General features: G+C 37.1%; 1 protein-coding gene across 33 annotated transcripts in view; it reads right to left on the bottom strand.

The window, feature by feature from the left end:
• The window catches only part of MARCHF10 (membrane associated ring-CH-type finger 10), a 234,609-nt gene that overhangs the window by 107,407 nt on the left and 107,727 nt on the right, over positions 1 to 19,475 (bottom strand). For 30 of the 33 annotated variants that reach the window (XM_074260918.1, XM_074260915.1, XM_074260905.1 and 27 more), the window contains one exon: positions 2,137 to 2,314. The exons of 2 other annotated variants lie outside the window; for them this stretch is intronic. In XM_074260918.1, coding sequence (XP_074117019.1) covers positions 2,137 to 2,314 — 178 coding nt within the window. Of the gene's footprint in view, positions 1 to 2,136; positions 2,315 to 15,031; positions 15,193 to 19,475 lie in introns of those variants that run through there. One more of the 33 variants, XM_074260906.1, reaches the window with a different exon arrangement.

The raw sequence follows: 19,475 nt of genomic DNA, 5'->3' as shown, positions 1-19,475 counted from the left end.
AAAGAGGTAGCAGACTAACATGATACACTGTCCCTAAAATTTTCTTACAATTGATTTTTTATATCAACTAGAACAAATTAGTTTCCTTCTTTGTTAATGCTAAGTTCTAAAATCTGTACATAGGCTTATTTACCATAAGGAATGCACAGTTCTACCTCCACAGAGATGGACATGAAGGTTGTTATTTTAGAGCAAACTAGTTCCAAGGCATCATTCAACTATAACATATTATACTCACATTAAGTAAAAATCTCTGCCTTCATGACTATCTATTGCAATTACATGGTTAAAATAATAGCTCTTTAAAAATTTTTTTCTCTTTAGAATACCCAAAGATATTATGTTCCCACTGACTAAATGCATGTAGAATATCAATTAGAATACTAAAAAAATACTGAAGTGAATGCAATCTATTGAAAAATAAAAAGAAAGTGCACTGAATTGAGATTCTGGAGATTTAAGTCTCATTCTAGTCCTGGTTTGTCTAGTAACTAGTTGTGTGACCTCAGATTATGTCTAAAGTCCCTTACAGCTATAAAATCCTATTGCTTAAAATTTTTAGCATTCAAAATAACATCCTCAATTTAATATTTGGAGTTTTTCATATTTTTAACCAAATAAGTAAAGTTCTTTTATTTATTTAATATTATCTGTATATATTTCAGGGTAAAGTGGATGAGTTAGAGCAATTAATCCCTAATGAAAGCCTTATTGTAACTAATATAATAGTGGTAGCTCTGGTCTTTATTCTTTCTTTCCTGATAAACAAAGAAATGCGACTTAGTCTAAATGGTGCAGAATAAAACTTACTTTCCTTGATCACTTTTGTTGGGAAGTAGTCCTGCCTCAGTCTATCTCCTATTTCCAAAATCAATTGTATTTTGGCTTCATTAAATCAATGCAATATGAGTTTACTCTGAATGAAAACTGCCATATTTCTAGATTTTTCCTTTTTGATATATTGATCAATTTTGCCGATTTAAAAAAATATTTTAAAAAATTCTTGTTACAAGGGCCTTTGGGACTGGGATGGGGAGTGAAGTAGAAGAGAAAGAAAAAACAAAGTGTCACAGAAAGAACATTGGATTTGGAGTTGAAGAATCTGACTCTTGTATCTATATAACAGAAGAAAGTCACACAACCTCTCTGAGCCTCAGTTTCCTTATCTGTAAAGTTAAGCTATACTACATGATTTCTTCAACTCTCCTTTAGGTCTAAATTCTGCAGTTATCCAGAAAACAAAGAGGAGTGTCTTAGAAATCTAGGGGATATAAAAGCAAAAGCTATCTTTAAAAATCTAATTTAGAAGGACATTGTTAAAGGGTTGCATATTAGAAGCTTTGATAAATTAAAAGGCATTTTTAAAAATTGGGATTTAGATGAACGACATACTTTTATGAATTTGCCAGATGAATATGAAGATGCCAGTACTTGCCATCTATTTATGCCAAAATGAAAATGTAGACTTAACTACTTTACTGTGTCATCATCATTGTTGGTTTCTAGAGAAACTGTAACTGATGCCACAGAAGATGCTTTGACTAGGAGAAGCCAAAGGGATTCTTCAAACTCTCAATGAAGTTCACCTCTTTTTTGGATATCCTTAGGGGATATGTTAAATTTTTACTGCCTAATCAGGGGACTCTTCAGGGTTTCAAAGATACTTAATGAAGAGTAGATGACCTACTAAATTACACAAAAGAAAAAGGCCTTTTTCCTCAACAAGAGAAAACAAAAGAACTTTATTACTTTCTTCACTTGCTATAAATTATACCCTTCAGATACTTTCTCTTGATGCTCTGAGTAAGGCATAAAACTCTACATCCAGGGTCAAGAGCCTTTAACTCCAATGAAGTATGAAGGAGATAAAAAGTCAGCAACTTGACAATATCTGACATTGTTGGCTAGTCTCCACAGTCAAAGCAAATCTGTAGAAAATGTGGGAAGTAAGCAGGTATAATTCAGGCCTCCTAAATCTATTAAAATATATCTAAGTCCTCCAGGCCTGTACTGACTCTTTACATTTGTCTTTTGTGTGTAATCACCATATCTTAAAAAGAATGAAATCAGTCACCTGGAGAGCTCTATTTTCAGTGCCATTGGCATTACAATTCTATGAATTTTAGAATAACTCACGTGGAGATGGTTTGTTGGTGCCGCCCACATTTTTCTCAGGTTTCTTTGAACTTGTGGTAACTTTCTGTTTCTGTTTGACTGATGTTTGGTCTATGGCTGGAAGCTTTGATTCAGATTTTGTTACAGAAGCCTTGCTTGTTAACCTTTGTTCAGGTCCCAAATCTTCCTCAACTGAATTCTAGAAAAATGAAAGATATGTATCATTGATATAACATGCCTCTCTTACTAGACACAGCCAAAGAAGTGGCAAATCCAGCAAATGTTCTCGTGATAGCAGGGAAAAACATTTCCATATTAAGAAAATTAATTCTGTAATTTAGAATTTTTTCAACAGGCTGAGAGTCAAAAATAACAGAAATTTTGGAAAGCACATTTTATAAAATTAAAAGGGGAAAAAAATCCAATCTGGAAAAGAGGCAACATAGTTTAAGGGAAACAACACTAGATTTAGAACTTGGCTTTTTAACTTTTTAACTGTAATCTGTAGGTAAGTCATCTATCTTCTCTAGGTCTCTCTTACCTGTAAAATTAAGCTGGACTACATGATTTCTAAAATTCTCTCTAGGTCTAAATTCTACAATTATAAAGAAAATAAAGAAATAAAGATAAGCAAAAGTGGTGAGCAACAAGTGCATTTAAATAAATAATTGTGGGATGCCTTGATCTTAGAAGAAAACAATCCATTTAAAATTCAACAAGTATTTGTTGATAAAACACTGTATGCACAACGCTATATTAGGAATCCTTGAGAATGCAAAGAAAAACAAAAGATTTCTGAATAGTTAACCCTTTCTTATTAGAATTCCAATTATGCTATTTAGAGATTATCTTTAGAAAATACACTTAATAAATAATAAATGTTAGATAGTTACAAAACTATCACCATTCCTAACATTTTTAGCTATCTCAATTATTATTCTTATAACTTTAATTGAGGGGAAATTTTCCTTTATCTTAATACTCTATACAGCAATTTAGGTGGTAGAGATGGTAAGAAGAATATTGAAAAATTTTAAGCCATAGTTACTATGGTAACAGAATTTCTTAACATAGTCTTGTAGATCCATTCAAAAATCTGCAAGGATATTCCATTTTGGGCATTTCCATACTTACCAATATTGGGTAAGTGATAAATCGGATATAAATGACAATCAGAAACATTTTTTTAATGGGCTGCAATATAGAACTATTAGTATCTTTACTTACGCACAATATAACTTATTTTAGGCCTAGCCCAACTATTTCAAGTTACTGGGCTTGGGAATTAACAATACCATAACTTGCTAGACTACTTTAACACCAGTGTAGGAACAAGGATGGGGCAAGCAAGACTTGCATCCCGGCATTCAAATTTAGAATGACACTGATTTCTCTCACAATGGATAATCACAGATGATTTAGCTACAGTCATTTCATATAGAACATCAAAGGCATTATCCTTCTATTTCCCAAGCTACTTGTCTTTGGGTGGTTCTCCCTTTACTTCTCTCTTAACCTTTGCTCTGAAAATCCTGAAGACTACTTTCTCTACTATTCTATTTTAACAGCACATTTCAAAAACATTCCTATTGGGTAAGCAGGGCAATTTTGTAACTATCATATTAAATTTAACATACTTTTAAAAAAATAATAGTATTTAACAGAATCTCACAATTTAATACTTAATCCTCTATTCTTGATATACTGAAATGTTCATATTTATCAAATTATTGGTAAGTTAGTAATAATTTAAAATTTGTATTTATATATAAATCTCACAGAAAAGCTGTTTGAAGGTAAAACTTTAGCAAATTTATGTTATGACAGAGACTCATTTACACATTTTAAGAATGAAGAAAAATATTTATTTAGAATGATACTATGCACAAAGTGCTGAGCTAAGTAATGGAGATACAGATAGAAAAGATTTCTACTATTAAACTCACATTTTACTGAGGGAGACAAGATTAGGGATGATTCACCTGCAGTAAGGTGGGTGGAAAAGCCTGGTGGTCATTGGGGTTCAGTTGTACAAGGGTAGCTTGAGGCTGGTAGGAGCTGGGAGGATAAATCACCCAGTTTGTGCTCCACATTCTCAATCCCCAGTTCCCTCTGATTTTCAGGCTCTTGTTCTACTCCCTCATGTTGTTACAGAAACCCCTCCTGAGTCCTTTGCCATAGGCATCTAGTCCGAGCCCTCTCATTTTACAAATGAAGAAACTGAGACCCAGAAATATTAAGTGACTTGTTTAATGTCACACAGGTATGAAGTGACAAAGCTGAGATTTGAACCTACATCTTCTGGCTCCTTTTTCACCTGTTACCAAGTCACCTTGAAATGATGTACTTGTGTTTTACTCATATTAGCTTCTGGGATTCAAACCTCTTTTGTCTTGAGAATTATCCTGAAGTGTCAATGAATAAAAAATATTAGATAGGTCCAAATTTTAGAACATGGACATGGAATGTTATCTCACATTTGACAAGAAAAAAAAGCACAACAATGCATGTAAAATTTTGTATAAGTGCTAAGATTCTGAGTAATGGTGGTCTTGACAAAGAAAGAAGTATTGATGGAATTACTCTTTGAGGCAAGTAGGGAAGGGCACTGATGAGCATCAGTTTTAACCTTACAGTCCCACCTTCTGGGAGATCATGGGCAGTCCCACCTTGCTATGTCCAGTTAAAAATCTAGGTAGGTCAAACCCCTGAGGTTAAATTTGCCCTATAAATCTGTCTATGGCTCCCATCATCTTTGCTGAACCCCTTTTGGGATTATGGGCACTCTCCCTCCCCCATGCCATGTAATATCTTTCCTTTCATTTATCTAACTCTATTAGGATGCTAAGTCCCTTTCAGGATTTAGTCTGCCAGTTAAGGACATGTCCCAACCTCTTGGGTACTCCTTTTAACTAGGTAATTGTGAGTGCCCCTGAGGAACTTATCTTTCATAATGAAATACCTCAGTTTTCTTGAATTATTATGTCCTGAGTGGCCACCCCCCTTCCTGGCCATTGGGACTGAGAGAATTAGGGCCTTGAAGCTCTGGCCACTCTCACATTCTAAAATCATAAAACTCCAAATGGCTTATCTCAAATGCTTAGGTTATCTCCTGGTCTCAGACTTTCTATTGCCTGCTCCACCATCTTCTTGACCCCAAACCTGTCAATTAAAAAGTTGTGGTCCTTTCCTGGAATTTCCACTCACCCAGTGCTCTGCCCCCCTCCCCTTTGTTTCCCTGATAAGTGGAGCCCTATAAAAGTCTCTGGAATTATTTGGTGGTTGTTGGATGCTTTGAGACAAGCTAGATGCTTTTGAGCCCCATTCAGACTAATCTCTGTCTTGCCTCAGTTTCTCCAGCATTACAATATACTCCCCCCAACTCTATTTCATATTTACCATTTCTAGTGTCTATTGTACATCTTCATTTTGTTTGTAACCTCTTTTCCTAAAGGAACCTACCCTTTGCCAAAGAGAATGGACATTGTGAATTCTTCACATGACAAAACCCAACACTTGATGCCTACAACAGTCTCAACATTTGATGTGCTGCAACCAAACATCATTTGGTGCCAACATTGCTCCCCTGAAAATACAAGTACACAGAACATGTAGGCTTACAATCCAATTACAATTACAATTAATTCTGACTCAGAATTAATCATTCCATTACATTATTTTTTGTTAGAAATATGATATTGTATCAACAATAACTCCTACTTATGACACTCGAGAAAATAATGCCCAAACAACCGAGTGAATTAAGTGTAAAATATTTCCTTTTTATAGATGAACGATGCAAAAATTGAGCCTCAGAGAGAGATGAAGTCATATAGCTATCAAGTGGAGAATCTGTGCGTCAAAACTAAGTCTTCTATTGTCTAGGAAGGCCTCTTTCTACTGTTCTATGATGCTGTAAGTGGGCAAGTGCTGCCTTCCACAATTGCCCCTAAATTGTCCAAGGGAATCATAAGCAAAAAACCCAGAAAACATTCAGGTCATGTGAAAGAAAGGAAAACATGTTTCAGAAAAAAGTGAGTAGTAGTATGTGGTTAAAGTTGTTTATATTTTCTTCTCTCTCAGCCAGGAGAGCGTGAAGGAAGAGGTAACCTCTATGGGGAGCTGAGGAGTAAACATATCTTCATAATAATGGATCAACTATTATAATCTCTACTATGATTCTTTGATTGCCCCTGGCAGTTGGGGATACAACATTAGCAAAAGAAAAGGAGGTAAGGTTGATTTAAATAACAAACCAAGTATTCTATCTGTAATTCTAATTTTCCCCTGTGATGCAATATAGCTTCTAGGGGAGACAACAATGATTTTGAGGTTCCTTGACCTTAGGGGGCTTCTGTTCTAACAATAAGTCAGTAATTTTAAATCTTCTGGCTTTGGAGTCTGCCTCAGGGAACTCCCACATCCAATCTAAAAATAGCAACCTGTCTGATTCTGAAGTCTCCTGGCCTTAGGATAGTCCCACTTGGACCAACCTCCTGAGACATAAGTGAATAGACCACTCCTCAGTCTATTGTTGACTGTCAGATAAATAATTTGTGGATCAGTGAGAACTAAATTCCTGAGACTCCTTTGTCTTACCTCTGAACCATAAAATTAGCATATCTATAACATGAAGAACTAAATAAATGTGTCTCTTTGCTTCTATTGCTTTGCTAAATTCTCTTGGAATTTAGACTGTTTGTAATGGAGTTACAATTACAATAATCTTTGCCCCTTTGCAAATCTCACCCCATTGATCTTTTGGGTAATTGAATCCCCATTCAGAAAACTCCAAACTCTGGAAAAACCCTTCAAAGTAGTTTCATTCAATTGGGAGATCTTGGTCTGATAATCAGTTCAAACTGCCCCCAGCCTCAAGATTTGCTCATAAAATAGGTTTCTGTTAACACATTCTTTGCAAATCTCCTCATTAAGAGATTTGTCCACTAAGAGAGAGCATCTTAGTGAAAAATAAAACTTCCTTTTTTTGCCACTAAGATTTTGGGTTAATGAATTCTTTCACAGTGACATGCCTCTGACCAAAGAGGGGATTCTCACATCAATTCGCTACCACTAGAACAGCATCATTTTCACAAAGCATGTACAGTATGTCCTACGTGTTTCCAATACTACATGGGGAGGTTTAGGCATGAGTAATGGAAGGACTGGTATTTGGTGACAGAGTCTTCCGATTGGTTAAGGACCTGAAAGGAATAATGACTGAGCCAGAACTGACTAGACATGAAAAGGTTCAAGTAGATGATGACAATCTCTTTCTTGGTATCTTTTCAAGTGAAAATATTACTTGAGCTATCAAAAGGAGGATGGGTGAACATGGGTGAATATCTAGCCACCATGCAGCCCTGAGTGCCCCAGTGCTTCTGTCTGTTGTGTTTTTTCTTTTCTGATTTTCAGTGAATCAATATCCAGAGATGGAATTGTGAGAGATGCATTGACATTTGTTTGGTTTCCATAGTAGTGAAGGTTGAATTGGAGAGATGGGACTTGAATTGGAGAATTGAAACCCACAGGGACATCCATGAATGGTTGGAGTGGGGGTAATCTTCCCCCAAAGCATGGAAGCTCCTTGGGGGCAGAGACTGGATTTTGTGATGGGGGTGAACTGAGATTTGAAAAGAACCTTTTGGGTTCTGACAAAGGTCTCATTTCCAAAATATATAGAGAACTGACCATAATTTATAAGAAACCGAACCATTCTCCAATTGATAAATGGTCAAAGGATATGAACAGACAATTCTCAGAGGAAGAAATTGAAACTATATCCACTCACATGAAAGAGTGTTCCAAATCACTACTGATCAGAGAAATGCAAATTAAGACCACTCTGAGATACCACTACACACCTGTCAGATTGGCTAAGATGACAGGAACAAATAATGATAAATGTTGGAGGGGATGTGGGAAAACTGGGACACTGATGCATTGTTGGTGGAGTTGTGAAAGAATCCAACCATTCTGGAGAGCAATCTGGAATTATGCCCAAAAAGTTATCAAACTGTGCATACCCTTTGACCCAGCAGCCCTACTACTGGGATTATATCCCAAAGAAATACTAAAGAGCGGAAAGAGACATATATGTGCCAAAATGTTTGTGGCAGCTCTTTTTGTTGTAGCTAGAAACTGGAAGATGAATGGATGTCCATCAATTGGAGAATGGTTGGGTAAATTGTGGTATATGAAGGTTATGGAATATTATTGCTCGGTAAGAAATGACCAGCAGGAGGAATATAGAGAGGCCTGGAGAGACTTACATCAACTGATGCTGAGTGAAATGAGCAGAACCAGAAGATCACTGTACACTTCAACAACAATACTGTATGAGGATGTATTCTGATGGAAGTGGAAATCTTCAACATAAAGAAGATCCAACTCACTTCCAGTTGATCAATGATGGACAGAGGTAGCTACACCCAGAGAAGAAACACTGGGAGGGGAATGTAAATTGTTAGCACTAATATCTGTCTGCCCAGGTTGCATGTACCTTCGGATTCTAATGTTTATTGTGCAACAAGAAAATGATATTCACACACATGTATTGTACACCTAGACTATATTGTAACACATGTAAAATGTATGGGATTGCCTGTCATCGGGGGGAGGGAATAGAGGGAGGGAGAGTAATTTGGAAAAATGAATACAAGGGATAATATTATAAAATATATATATATATATATATATATATATATATATATATATATATATATATATATATATATATATATATAAAATAAAAAAAAAAAAAGAAAAGAACCTTTTGTCTTCCCACTGGAGAAGCTTTGTCAGTACATTGACATTCTTGGATCACACCTGCCCTTGGGACTCAAGATAAGGCTAGGGTAAGGAGCTGTTTGACCAGATCTTGCTTTCTTCTATGCGCCCCCCCCCACTTTTTTTGGTGCTGAGCAAATGCCTTTGTTTTTCACTCTTGTTGTTTGGGGAAATTCCTGCCTAAGCTCTGAAACTTAGGCCATGTGGGGACTATACTTAAGGTCTATATACACTTGCTGAGAACTGCTCACCTTTGCACTCCCTTTTTGACTCCATTTTGGTTGACACTGGGTGCCCACTCTTTCTCAGGAGAAAGCAATAATTTTTTTTTTTGCCTTGTCTAAGATGAGTCTCTAATTCAAAGGGGGAGCAGTGATCCTTACTATTTACGGGGAGCTCCCCTTTTTGAGACAGGGTCTTCTCATATCAATCTTGGTCTGTGAAAGAACTACCTTCTGATTAGGCAAGGACCCCAACAGAGACAATCTGGAGGCAAAAATGAAAGAATGGAGCTCCTATCATGAGAGCAAAGACACCATGGGGGAGAGAGGCTGAATTAGAACAGTAAGCTTAGGCGCATAAACCATGGAAGCCAGATTCAGTGAGTTCTTTTAGAAGCCAAGAACTCATGAGTCTTCCTCTCCCTCAGGCAGGATCAGTGAGCCCCCCCACCCCTTTAGGGAAGGGAAGGCAAGAATATGTGAGCCATAGGAGGAAAAAAATGTCTAAATTCAGCAAAGAAAAAGGCCATTTTAGAATTTAAAAGCTCTTGTTTTGTATCTCTGTTTTAAGTCTGTGCCTGCCTGTCAGGCATCCTCAATGCAAACTAACCTGAAATCTTCTTAAGCTTTCAAGCTTCTCTCACTAACATGGACTGGGGAGAGGCCAGGCTGTTGCCTGTGGATTTATATCCAATCCAGCCTCTCCAAAGAACAGGAGTAGCCTCCCACCAAACCCCATGCTATGGAGTCAGCGTCAGTATCCCTTTAGATAGGTCTCTCCCCCAATAGTCCCAAAACTCTTCTCAGGGGACTCTAGACTCTGTAAAGGGATGTGGTCTATAGCCACATGTGGCTTGGCGAAATGTAGGGAAATCCACTTTACACTTGAAAATCTTCCCTTCTTCCCTAAAGGAGCAGTCTACAAGGGTTTAGGAAGATAGGAGGCATTGACTATCGGATAGTTTACTGTCATTTCAAAGATTTTGGGGAACCTAAGAGTGGAGTTTTTGAGGGGGAAGAGAAATCTTCTCCCAAAAAATATGACCTAAATTTTTGTAAGCTTAAATTTAAGTTAAATATGATAGAATTACTTCAGCTGATGTATTGGGAAATAAGATTTTAGAAATATTTGTATTAATCATGAAGTATTTCTACTACAAGTTTAAATCTGATTTGATTATAAGTAAAAAAAATTGGTTCTTAAAACAAAGTTATCTGGTAACTTACCTAAAGAAGTCACGTGCTTGTATCTCTTAATTGGATGAAATATATTTTAGGTACTAAAAAAGATATGCTTCAAAATGTCAGCTCTACTAGACATGGTATAAATTTTGTGAAATTTGATCTAAAAGTTATTATCTATATTCTGAATCTTAAGATTTGTCTTGCTTTCTCCATTTAATAAAGAAATATTCTTACAGGGTAGAGTTTATAAAATGTTATAGAAAGTTTTCAAAAAGGTGGTTTTAAAAAACAAGGGACAAGAAAGATTGGTTGTAAAATCAATTCGTAATGTGTGGGACGGATGCTTGACCCCCTTTCCCAAATTAACTAATCAGAGACATCTTCAGGTACAAAGAGAAAGCCCACACACACACCTGGGTGCCATCCCAGCTCCTGCCATGTGCTCATGAGCCTGGTCAGCTTCCAGTTTGTCCAAGATTTAAAAAGCAAAAGGCCCGAGCCTTCTCATTGGATAGATTAAAAGAATGTAACCAACCTTGACCAATGGTCACTAATGTTGTCTGCTTCCCACAGGCTACATCATTTCCTGTAACTTCCTGTCTGACCTTTTAGAGATCATGTGACTTCCCAGGATCCTTCTTGGACCCAGAGTTCAAGAGCTCATCTTCCGGCTCTGGGAATAGGGATCACATGACTTAGGCCTCAATACTGAGAAAGCTTCATCCAATCAGTCCCATTCAAAAAGGTTAAAAATGGCACTTAAGAGTTTGTATTTGCATTCATAGGAGTCAGATTTGTAGGGCTGTGGTGCTGACAACCTCAAGGTGAAAAGGCCTGCATTCTTGAGGTGGAAATGGGTGTGTGACCATTTCGTGGCTTGTGTGAATTTGGAAACAATTAAGAAGAAATTGAGTTTGAATGGAACATCCAGTTAAGAATCTTACAAGCTAAATAACTGATTTTCAAAATCATTTTCAATTGGTGTGTGTGTTAAAATTGGAAACTTCTTTTCTATCCATTTTTGTGACAGGCTACGAAATGTCTATGTGGCCCTCACTTATGAAAATTATGAGGTTATCAATTCAGTTATTTGGAATTATCATAATATTGAAGCCTTGGTCTCTAAGCTCTTTCAGCCCGCTCACTCATGCTCACTCACTACGCTTCTGTGGCCCCTTCCAATTGGTTAATTGTTTCTATTTTTTTAAAGGAATAGCTTGTGTTTACATAGGGTTAATAACTGATTATTGTCTTTATTTTTCAAGTCTGTGGTTGTTTTAAGGCAAACTCATTAGCTGTATCAACAGTTTTACTGCCTAACAATGCAAGGAACTTTTCAGAGAAGTTTGTCAGAAGTGCAAGTTCTCTGAAAATGATTACTTCTGCCGAGCTCTCCCATCTGACTTCAGCAAAATTATTTAAGTGCATCATGGTCTCATTGGTTAATGAATATGATAGCAAATGTGATCTACAGCTTTCTGAAGTACCTAGAGCAGGATTTCAACCTGACAGACCTGCATCTCGTTTTGACTGTGCTCTGCTGGTACATGGGATAGATTCATTAGGATCTAAGACCTCTGCATAGTGAAATTAACTATTGAGATGAAATCTCTTGGGATTATAACTGACAACAGTTTTGAGTTTTGAATTTGGGAAGTTACTCAAAACAGATTCCTGAATTGGCTATAAAGTGGGATTGTTAACTATTATAATCATGCCCCTGCTTTTTTCTTGCAAATTTCTATAATCAGAGTAGTTGTCAATGGAAATCATAAGCGCAATTTAAGTAAGTACTATTTTGCTATTTTCAATCTGAAAATATAAAATCATCATATCTTAATTAGATAAATAAGTATTTGATCTAGTTATCTCTTGATAGATATATATGTCTGTATGAAATAAGGTCCTTAAAGGTTGTCTGTGGAATCCGTCCTTTCATTGAGTAAAGCTGAAACATCTCTGTATGGTTTAGAAAAGAGTATTTTAATGTATTCAAGTTTTCTTAGAAAGATTTAACTTATGGAATATTTTGTTACATCAATGGCAAAGTCAATTTTATTTAACTCTGTTACTAATGTGGGAACAGCATGTTTGTCCTGTGTGTATGTCCCATGGCTCAAAAATGTTTTCTTTTGAATAACTTATTTGAATTGAAAAGTTACTGGCCAATCTAGAAATCTGAGTGGTTTTTAAACACCTTCAGGCCAGCTTCTATTCCCAGAGCAAGTCAATGGAAACTTCTCTTAGGTCTACAATAGGCTACAAAGGCTCTTATGAAATCTGTTTTCACTGATCATAGGGTAGGAGCCCAAACTGATTCCTGGAAAGTGCTATAAACTCCATTCTCCTAAAATCTGTTCAGAAGAGGGATACTTGTCTAGGAAAAATACTGGCAGAGAAGCTCTACATACTCTCTCTCAATATGCTGGTTTGGATGGGCAAATGAGACCTGTGAAGGAAGGATTTTGTGAATACTTCTGTTATTTTGATGGGATTCTCCTTTCTCAAAATCACTTTTGGGCTAAATTGTAGTCTTAAAGAGAGGATACCTAACTAGCTATTTATGGAATCTTCAGGAAAAGTATAAGCACATCTCCCAAGGATGAGGCTTCCGCTCTTTATACTTGCTCTCAGTTCTCTTTTGTTTGCTTTCCTCTAGGCTTTGAGCAATTCACCTTCACAGAAGGAGACAGCTGTATTGACCAACTTCAGAGGCTGCTTCAACCCATTGTGACTCTTCAATCAGCTCCAACCCCTCCAAATGGGATCCTACAGGATGAGTCATCTCTATGCCCATTCTCAGCAGAAAATAGTTTCAGAAGATGAGATCATCACCCCATACCCCAAAGGACTTTGGGCCCCATTGGTTTGGGAAAAAACTGGAAATGGTTGGATAATGGACCTCAAACTACCCAGCATCTGAGTGGATTCCCTGGAAGGAGCCTATCAATCCTGTGAGGAGGATTTTTTATTGTAGCACTACTTCCCTGCTACTACTTCCCAGTATTTGGGACTGAAGATGGGAATATCGAATTACAATTTAGATTAATATTATGGACAAAGATACCCCACAAACAATTCAGTTTGAAGCTTGGCAAGTTGTAGAATTATAAAGGTTTGAATAAGTATTTGTGTCCTGATAGAGAAAGAGGATTTTATGGAACTGCCTGTCCAATTTGGAATAATATTTGGTTTGCTACATTTAGAAAAAGCAGGTAAAAGAGTGATGTAATAATTATAGATCTCTTAGGAAGATTTGGAACCAAGTGAAGGACTTAAGGCAAGATATAGGCACCAATGCTTGGATAGAATTGACAAACTACTCTGCAAAGAGTCTGAACAAAAAGCAATTTATATTTCTGTGCAACAGGTTGACCCATGTCCAGATAGTAGCATTCCCTTTGGGTATGGGAAAACATGAGAGAGTGAATTCATTGTGAGGGAATAAACCAGACTATACTAGCCCCTTATCTCAACTCTGGAGATCAATCAGCAAGGTGAAAGATTCCAAAATCTAGGGATTACAGTGTCATGTACCTGAATCTGGAAACTCTGCCAATTTCTTAGGGATGAGAATCTTGGATGGGTTGTGGAGGCAGCATTCTCTCTCTCTCTATCTCTTTTTTTTTTTTTCCCTGAGGCTGGGGTTAAGTGCTTGCCCAGGGTCATACAGCTAGGAAGTGTTAAGTTTCTGAGACCAGATTTGAACTCAGGTCCTCCTGAATTCAGGACTGGTGTTCTATCCACTGTGCCACCTAGCTGCCCCCTAGGAGGCAGCATTCTCAAAGCTGAACTAAGTGGATACCTGTGCAATGATCTAACCGGCTATTCCATTTACCCTGGCATTCGAAGAAGAAAGTCAAGGATAGCAACTGATGAATTCTAGCCTAGAAATCTAGTTAGTGCTGGATTTGGGTCATTCCTACTCTGGTGGGTAAATATTATTAGATAAATTATACCAGACAGGCAGTGAATAGCAAAGTAGTTAGATGCCACTAGCAGAATGGCATGGGAAAAAGAATGACTCTGAACAGGTTATTGGCTGTACGCCTTGTACAGCCCTTTCAGAATAATTAAGAGAATTCAGGGATTAATTATCCATCCTATGTAAGGAGACTTGTGCAGAGGTTAATAGACTTTTATGAAGTGAGATGTAAAAAGTATTAGCCAAATTTGAGGGCTTAGAAAAGAATGTGGAAACCAAATTATTGAAAAATAAAAGGGGGTGGTAATTGTGAGAAATGGATGGGCATTTGTTTGGTTTCCATAGTTGTTAAGGCTGAATTGGATAAATGGGACTTCAATCAGAGGGTTGAAACTCACAGGGACATTGGTGGGTGATCGGAGTGGAGGTTGTCTCCCCAAAAAGAATGTAAGAATGTAAGCTTCTTAGAGTCAGAGATAGGGTTTTGTGATTGGAGGTGGTGACCTGACATTTGAAAAGAACCTTTTGTTCTTTGCCCCTAGCTTTCCACTAAATTCACAATCTTGCACTACACCTCCCTTTGTAACTCAAGATATGAGAAGGGTAAGGTGCCACAAGATCCTGTTTGAGCAAACCTTGCTCTCTCTTTGAATCTTCTCCCCCTCCTTTTTTTGATGCTGAGCAAATACCCTTTTATTCTTTTGTTGTTGGAGCAAGTTCCCACCTAAGTTCTGAAGCCCAGCCCATGTATGGATTCTACTTTAGGGTCTAATTAAACTTGCTGAGAACCTCTCACCTCTCTCTGTACTTCCTTCTTGCCACCATTTTGGTTGACACTGGGTGCTGGCCATTTCTCATGAGAAAGCAATTTCTTTTTGCCTCTTCTAAGACAAGTCTCTGATTGATTCATTGAAACGGGGAGAGGGAAGCAGTGATCCTTACCACACAGAATAAACCAGATTATAACTTTGCAAATTCTGAAAAGTAATAAGAATAATCAGAAGTCTCCTCAGCAACTGTGAGAAATAAAATGTAAACTCTAGGTTAAGTAATGAGTGGTGGAGATTCACATTTTGCAATTTCTGAAATGCCCAATTAATGGAAAATGGGGAAAGGATTTGTGCTTCAGTATAGGAAGGAAATAAAGCGCTACCTTTGCAGTACCCAAAGTGTGCATATTAAACAAGACACCCAGTTTTGCAAAATGTAAAATAAATCTTTCCTTCATTCATCAATGAATCAGTGGAGCTTTTGATAAGGTATTTTGTTTCTTACAACAACCAAAGTCTATAGCAGAGACCAGTGGAGCTGAGATTGGTGAGAAGTCATCCCTGAGAAGTGACCTGATTGACTCAGCCAAATAATGGATATAAGAAAACAAATATGAAGGAGGAGGAGGACAGATAGGAAAAGGAAAGGGAAGAGAGAATGGTTAGGAAAAGAATTGAGCCCAGAGTGGTCCAACTACTGAGTAGAGTGAAGAGATTTCAAGGAAGATGTCACATGGTACACTATCTGATGTAAAGGGCTGAAATGGAGATGCACTTGAATAACCAAGCAATTGAGGCTAATTACCAATTGGACAATACTCTATTAACATATGCTTGGAGAATGATCCTGCCCAACTATTCTGTGGCTGGCTGGATCTGTGGGTGTGCACAGAGAAGTGTGAGAGAGATCAGAGGGTGGAGAGAGGGAAAGGAGGTATATAGATTCCTATATCTAATCCCCTGACTGCTACCCCAAAAGACCAAGAATAAAGACTTTTGCTTATCCTGACTCTGGCTGATTCTAAGATATCCAGGGTACTAACGGGTCATTACCATCTGAGAATAAGGTTCCAATACAACCAGAGAAGAGATAAGGAGTAAAGAAGTGACTAAGTGTGAGAGGAGTTTGTGTTTCATTGGCAGGGATTGTACAACCAATGGTCCAGCATTTGTTCTGTGTTTTCAAGTCAACCAGCTATATAAACTACTTCCCCAGAATTTTTAAACCGAATGACATCATCAGAGTAACCACATTTTTTATTTTTTTGTACAAAGCAAATAAGAGTAGGTATTTCTACTCCAACCAATTTGAAAGGATACATTTGTATTTCTGTCCTTAATATATATTTTCGGTCAATAACCTTCTTTAAAAGTTAGTTGATGTCAACTAGTAGATTGATATTGGGAACAACATCAAATGGGAGCTTGTAAAATAAAACATTAGAAAACCTAGAAATTCTACAGGTTGTCATATGATAGAACCCTAAGCAAATCCTGGAGACTCAACCAGGGGTTTGAGAGAGTGTGCCCAGAGAGGCACTACATATAATTCCTATTCACCCCTTATTTAATATATATATATATATATATATATACACACACACACACACACACACACACACATATATATATATTTATATTTATATATTTATATATATATATATATATACACACACACACACACACACACACACACACACACACACACATATATATATATATATAATAAAATACCATTGAAGAAAAAGAAAAGAAAAAAAATCATTTTGGTGACTGTCTACAGAGCAGAGGGGAACTTGCAGGGAAAATAATTAATTAGGTAATCACAATAGTCTAATGAAGTGATGAGGGCCAAAACTGTAGTGGTACCTGTATAAATAGAAACAAGATCTACTATTTTTTTTTTGGCAGAAATAAAAATGACAAGATCTGACAGTTAATTGGATATCTAGGGCAAATAAGAATGAGTCAAGAATGATCCTGAAGTTTTGAACCTAAGTGACTGAAAGAATGGAAGTGTCCTCATCAGTTACAGAGAAGTTTAGAAAAAGAGAAGGCTGGAGGAAAAGATAATGAAGTTATTATGGATATACTGACTTTGATGCCTAAAAGAAACCCAATTTGAAATGTCTAATAAGCAATTCATAATTCAGATAGAACTCAGGTAAAGTTATATACATAAGATCATAGGACTATAGAATTAAAGCAGAAAGGGACCTTGGAGGCCCTTGAGTCCAACAACTAATTTTGCAAATGAGGAAACTGATGCTCAGACTTAAAGTGACTTGCCCAGTGTCACAGAGTTAATCGAGGCCCTTGAGTCCAACAACTAATTTTGCAAATGAGGAAACTGATGCTCAGACTTAAAGTGACTTGCCCAGTGTCACAGAGTTAATCTGTCTGAGGCAGAATTTGAATCCGATTCTTCCTGACACCAAGTCGAGTGCACCACTCACTAAGCCTGGAATGTTTGTTAAAACTATTTTGACAATTGTTTCAATAGAATTAGCCAGGAACTCCTTGTACTATATGTAGCTACTACTCTGGATCTAAAAATCATCTGCACAGAGACCAAAATTAAATCCATGAAATCTGATGACATCAGAAAGAAAGATATAAGGAAAAGTTTTATGGCAGAGTTTTGGGTAGATGGGCCTGACATGGGTGATGATTCCACAAAAGAAACAGATAGAGTGAGTAATAAGATAGGTAGAAGAACAAAGAAAAGCAGTGTCAAAAAAACTAGGAGAAGAAAATTATGCTATATGTGGGAAATAACAGTAAAAAATGTTGGACAATACACAAAACAGGAAGGAAGAGGATTGAGAAAAGGTCATCAGCTTTGTCAATTGAAAGATCATTGTTGACTTTCACTGTTGACTTTTAAGAGAGCAGTAAGATTAGAAGACAGATTGCCAAAGATTAAGAAGAGAATTGGAGGAGCAGGAGAAAGAAAATGGAAGTATCAAGTATGTATGGCTTTGCTGCAGAATGTAGCTAAGAAATCAAGGAAAGATCTTGTGGAGGAACTAGGCTGTAGAGTTTCATCTTGTTTTATTTGTTTTGGAGATGGAGGGGATAAACATTTTTGTATGTTGAAGAGAAAGAATCAGCAGGAAGATTGGGGGCAGGGCAATGACAGTAAAGGTTATTCGCTAAAGAAGATGGGAGGGGATAGAATCAAGTCTATATGTTCAAGGTATGGTTTTGGCAAGCCACTTCATCAAAAACTGCAGTCAAGGGGTTGTGAGGTATGGGAAAAGAGGGAAGAAAAATCTTTTGGCAAATGGTCTCAATTTTCTCTATGAAAAACCCTTAGCTGAAACAGTAGGGGGGTAATGTGAAAGGCTTTATAAGAGAAGAAATAAAGACTGACCATGGCAATGAATTCATTGAGAAAGGAAGAGGATGTTTTGAGATTTTATGAGTAACATCTACCAGGATCTGGATTGGATACATTTAGACAGAGTGAACCTCAAAAGAGCAGAGGATGCTGAGTGATGTAGGAAGGAGGGTCTAGACAATATGGCAATGGGGAACAAGAAATACCTGAATACTCTCCTCTCCTGGACCAATGATTCAGGAATATAAGAGAAGGTACAACCAAAAAAGAATAGCCAAAAATAAAATGTCCTTGAAGGATAACAAGACTTACTGAATACCAGAAGGAGGAAGGAATAATGAGAAAGAGGTCCAAAATGAAAAGTCCGCTGATTATAAAATGATAGCTCCATGGCACACAATTGGGAGGCTAGGGGAGAGGGGGAGAATGACATTTGAAGTCAGTCAATCAGGAAGCTGGATTTAGGTGAAAATGAAAGAAAAGGCAACAGGAGTTAGAAGGATGGTTTTGCTTTTAAACAATATCTCAGGGATTAAGCAAATCTTGGACAGAGAAAGAGGAGGAGATGTTTTCTAACATCTGGAATAAGTACGGATCTGGCCTGAGTATCAGTAATTGGGAGCTCTAAGGCAGAAATATTATATGTTTGGCCTGAAAGTGAAGAGTGAGCTTAATGTGGAATTAAGTCAATGAAGATAAGAAAATGTTCCTCTGTTCATAATGTTAGAGAGTTGATAGGCCACTCAGGGATAAAGTGTGCCCAGGATCATACATCCAAGATATATCAAAGAGGTAGGTTTTGAACTCAAGCTTTCCTGATGCAAAAACCAACTCTATCTACTTTGCTCCAGTGTTCCCTTCCTCAACCATAATATGAGATTGTGTTTCATTGTTAAATTCTGTGGTTACATGCTATGGGAATTCTAAAGTGTAGAAAATCAATGAAGTTGCATGGTTGAGAAAGACCTTATTAAAAACAAGGTGGAATTTGAACTTGATCTCTGAGGATGGAAAAGATTTGAATCAGAAGAGGGAAAGAGTACAACATAAGTGAAAGGAGAGGTGTGGTAATAAATATGATGAGTTCATGAAACAGATGTGGACAGCAGACTCAATAATGAAGAGTG

Source organism: Sminthopsis crassicaudata, chromosome 4, assembly GCF_048593235.1.
Source record: "Sminthopsis crassicaudata isolate SCR6 chromosome 4, ASM4859323v1, whole genome shotgun sequence".
Classification (NCBI taxonomy): Eukaryota; Metazoa; Chordata; class Mammalia; order Dasyuromorphia; family Dasyuridae; genus Sminthopsis; species Sminthopsis crassicaudata.
The sequence above is the reverse complement of the archived record's forward strand: the minus strand, read 5'-3'. Positions and strand labels throughout refer to the sequence as shown.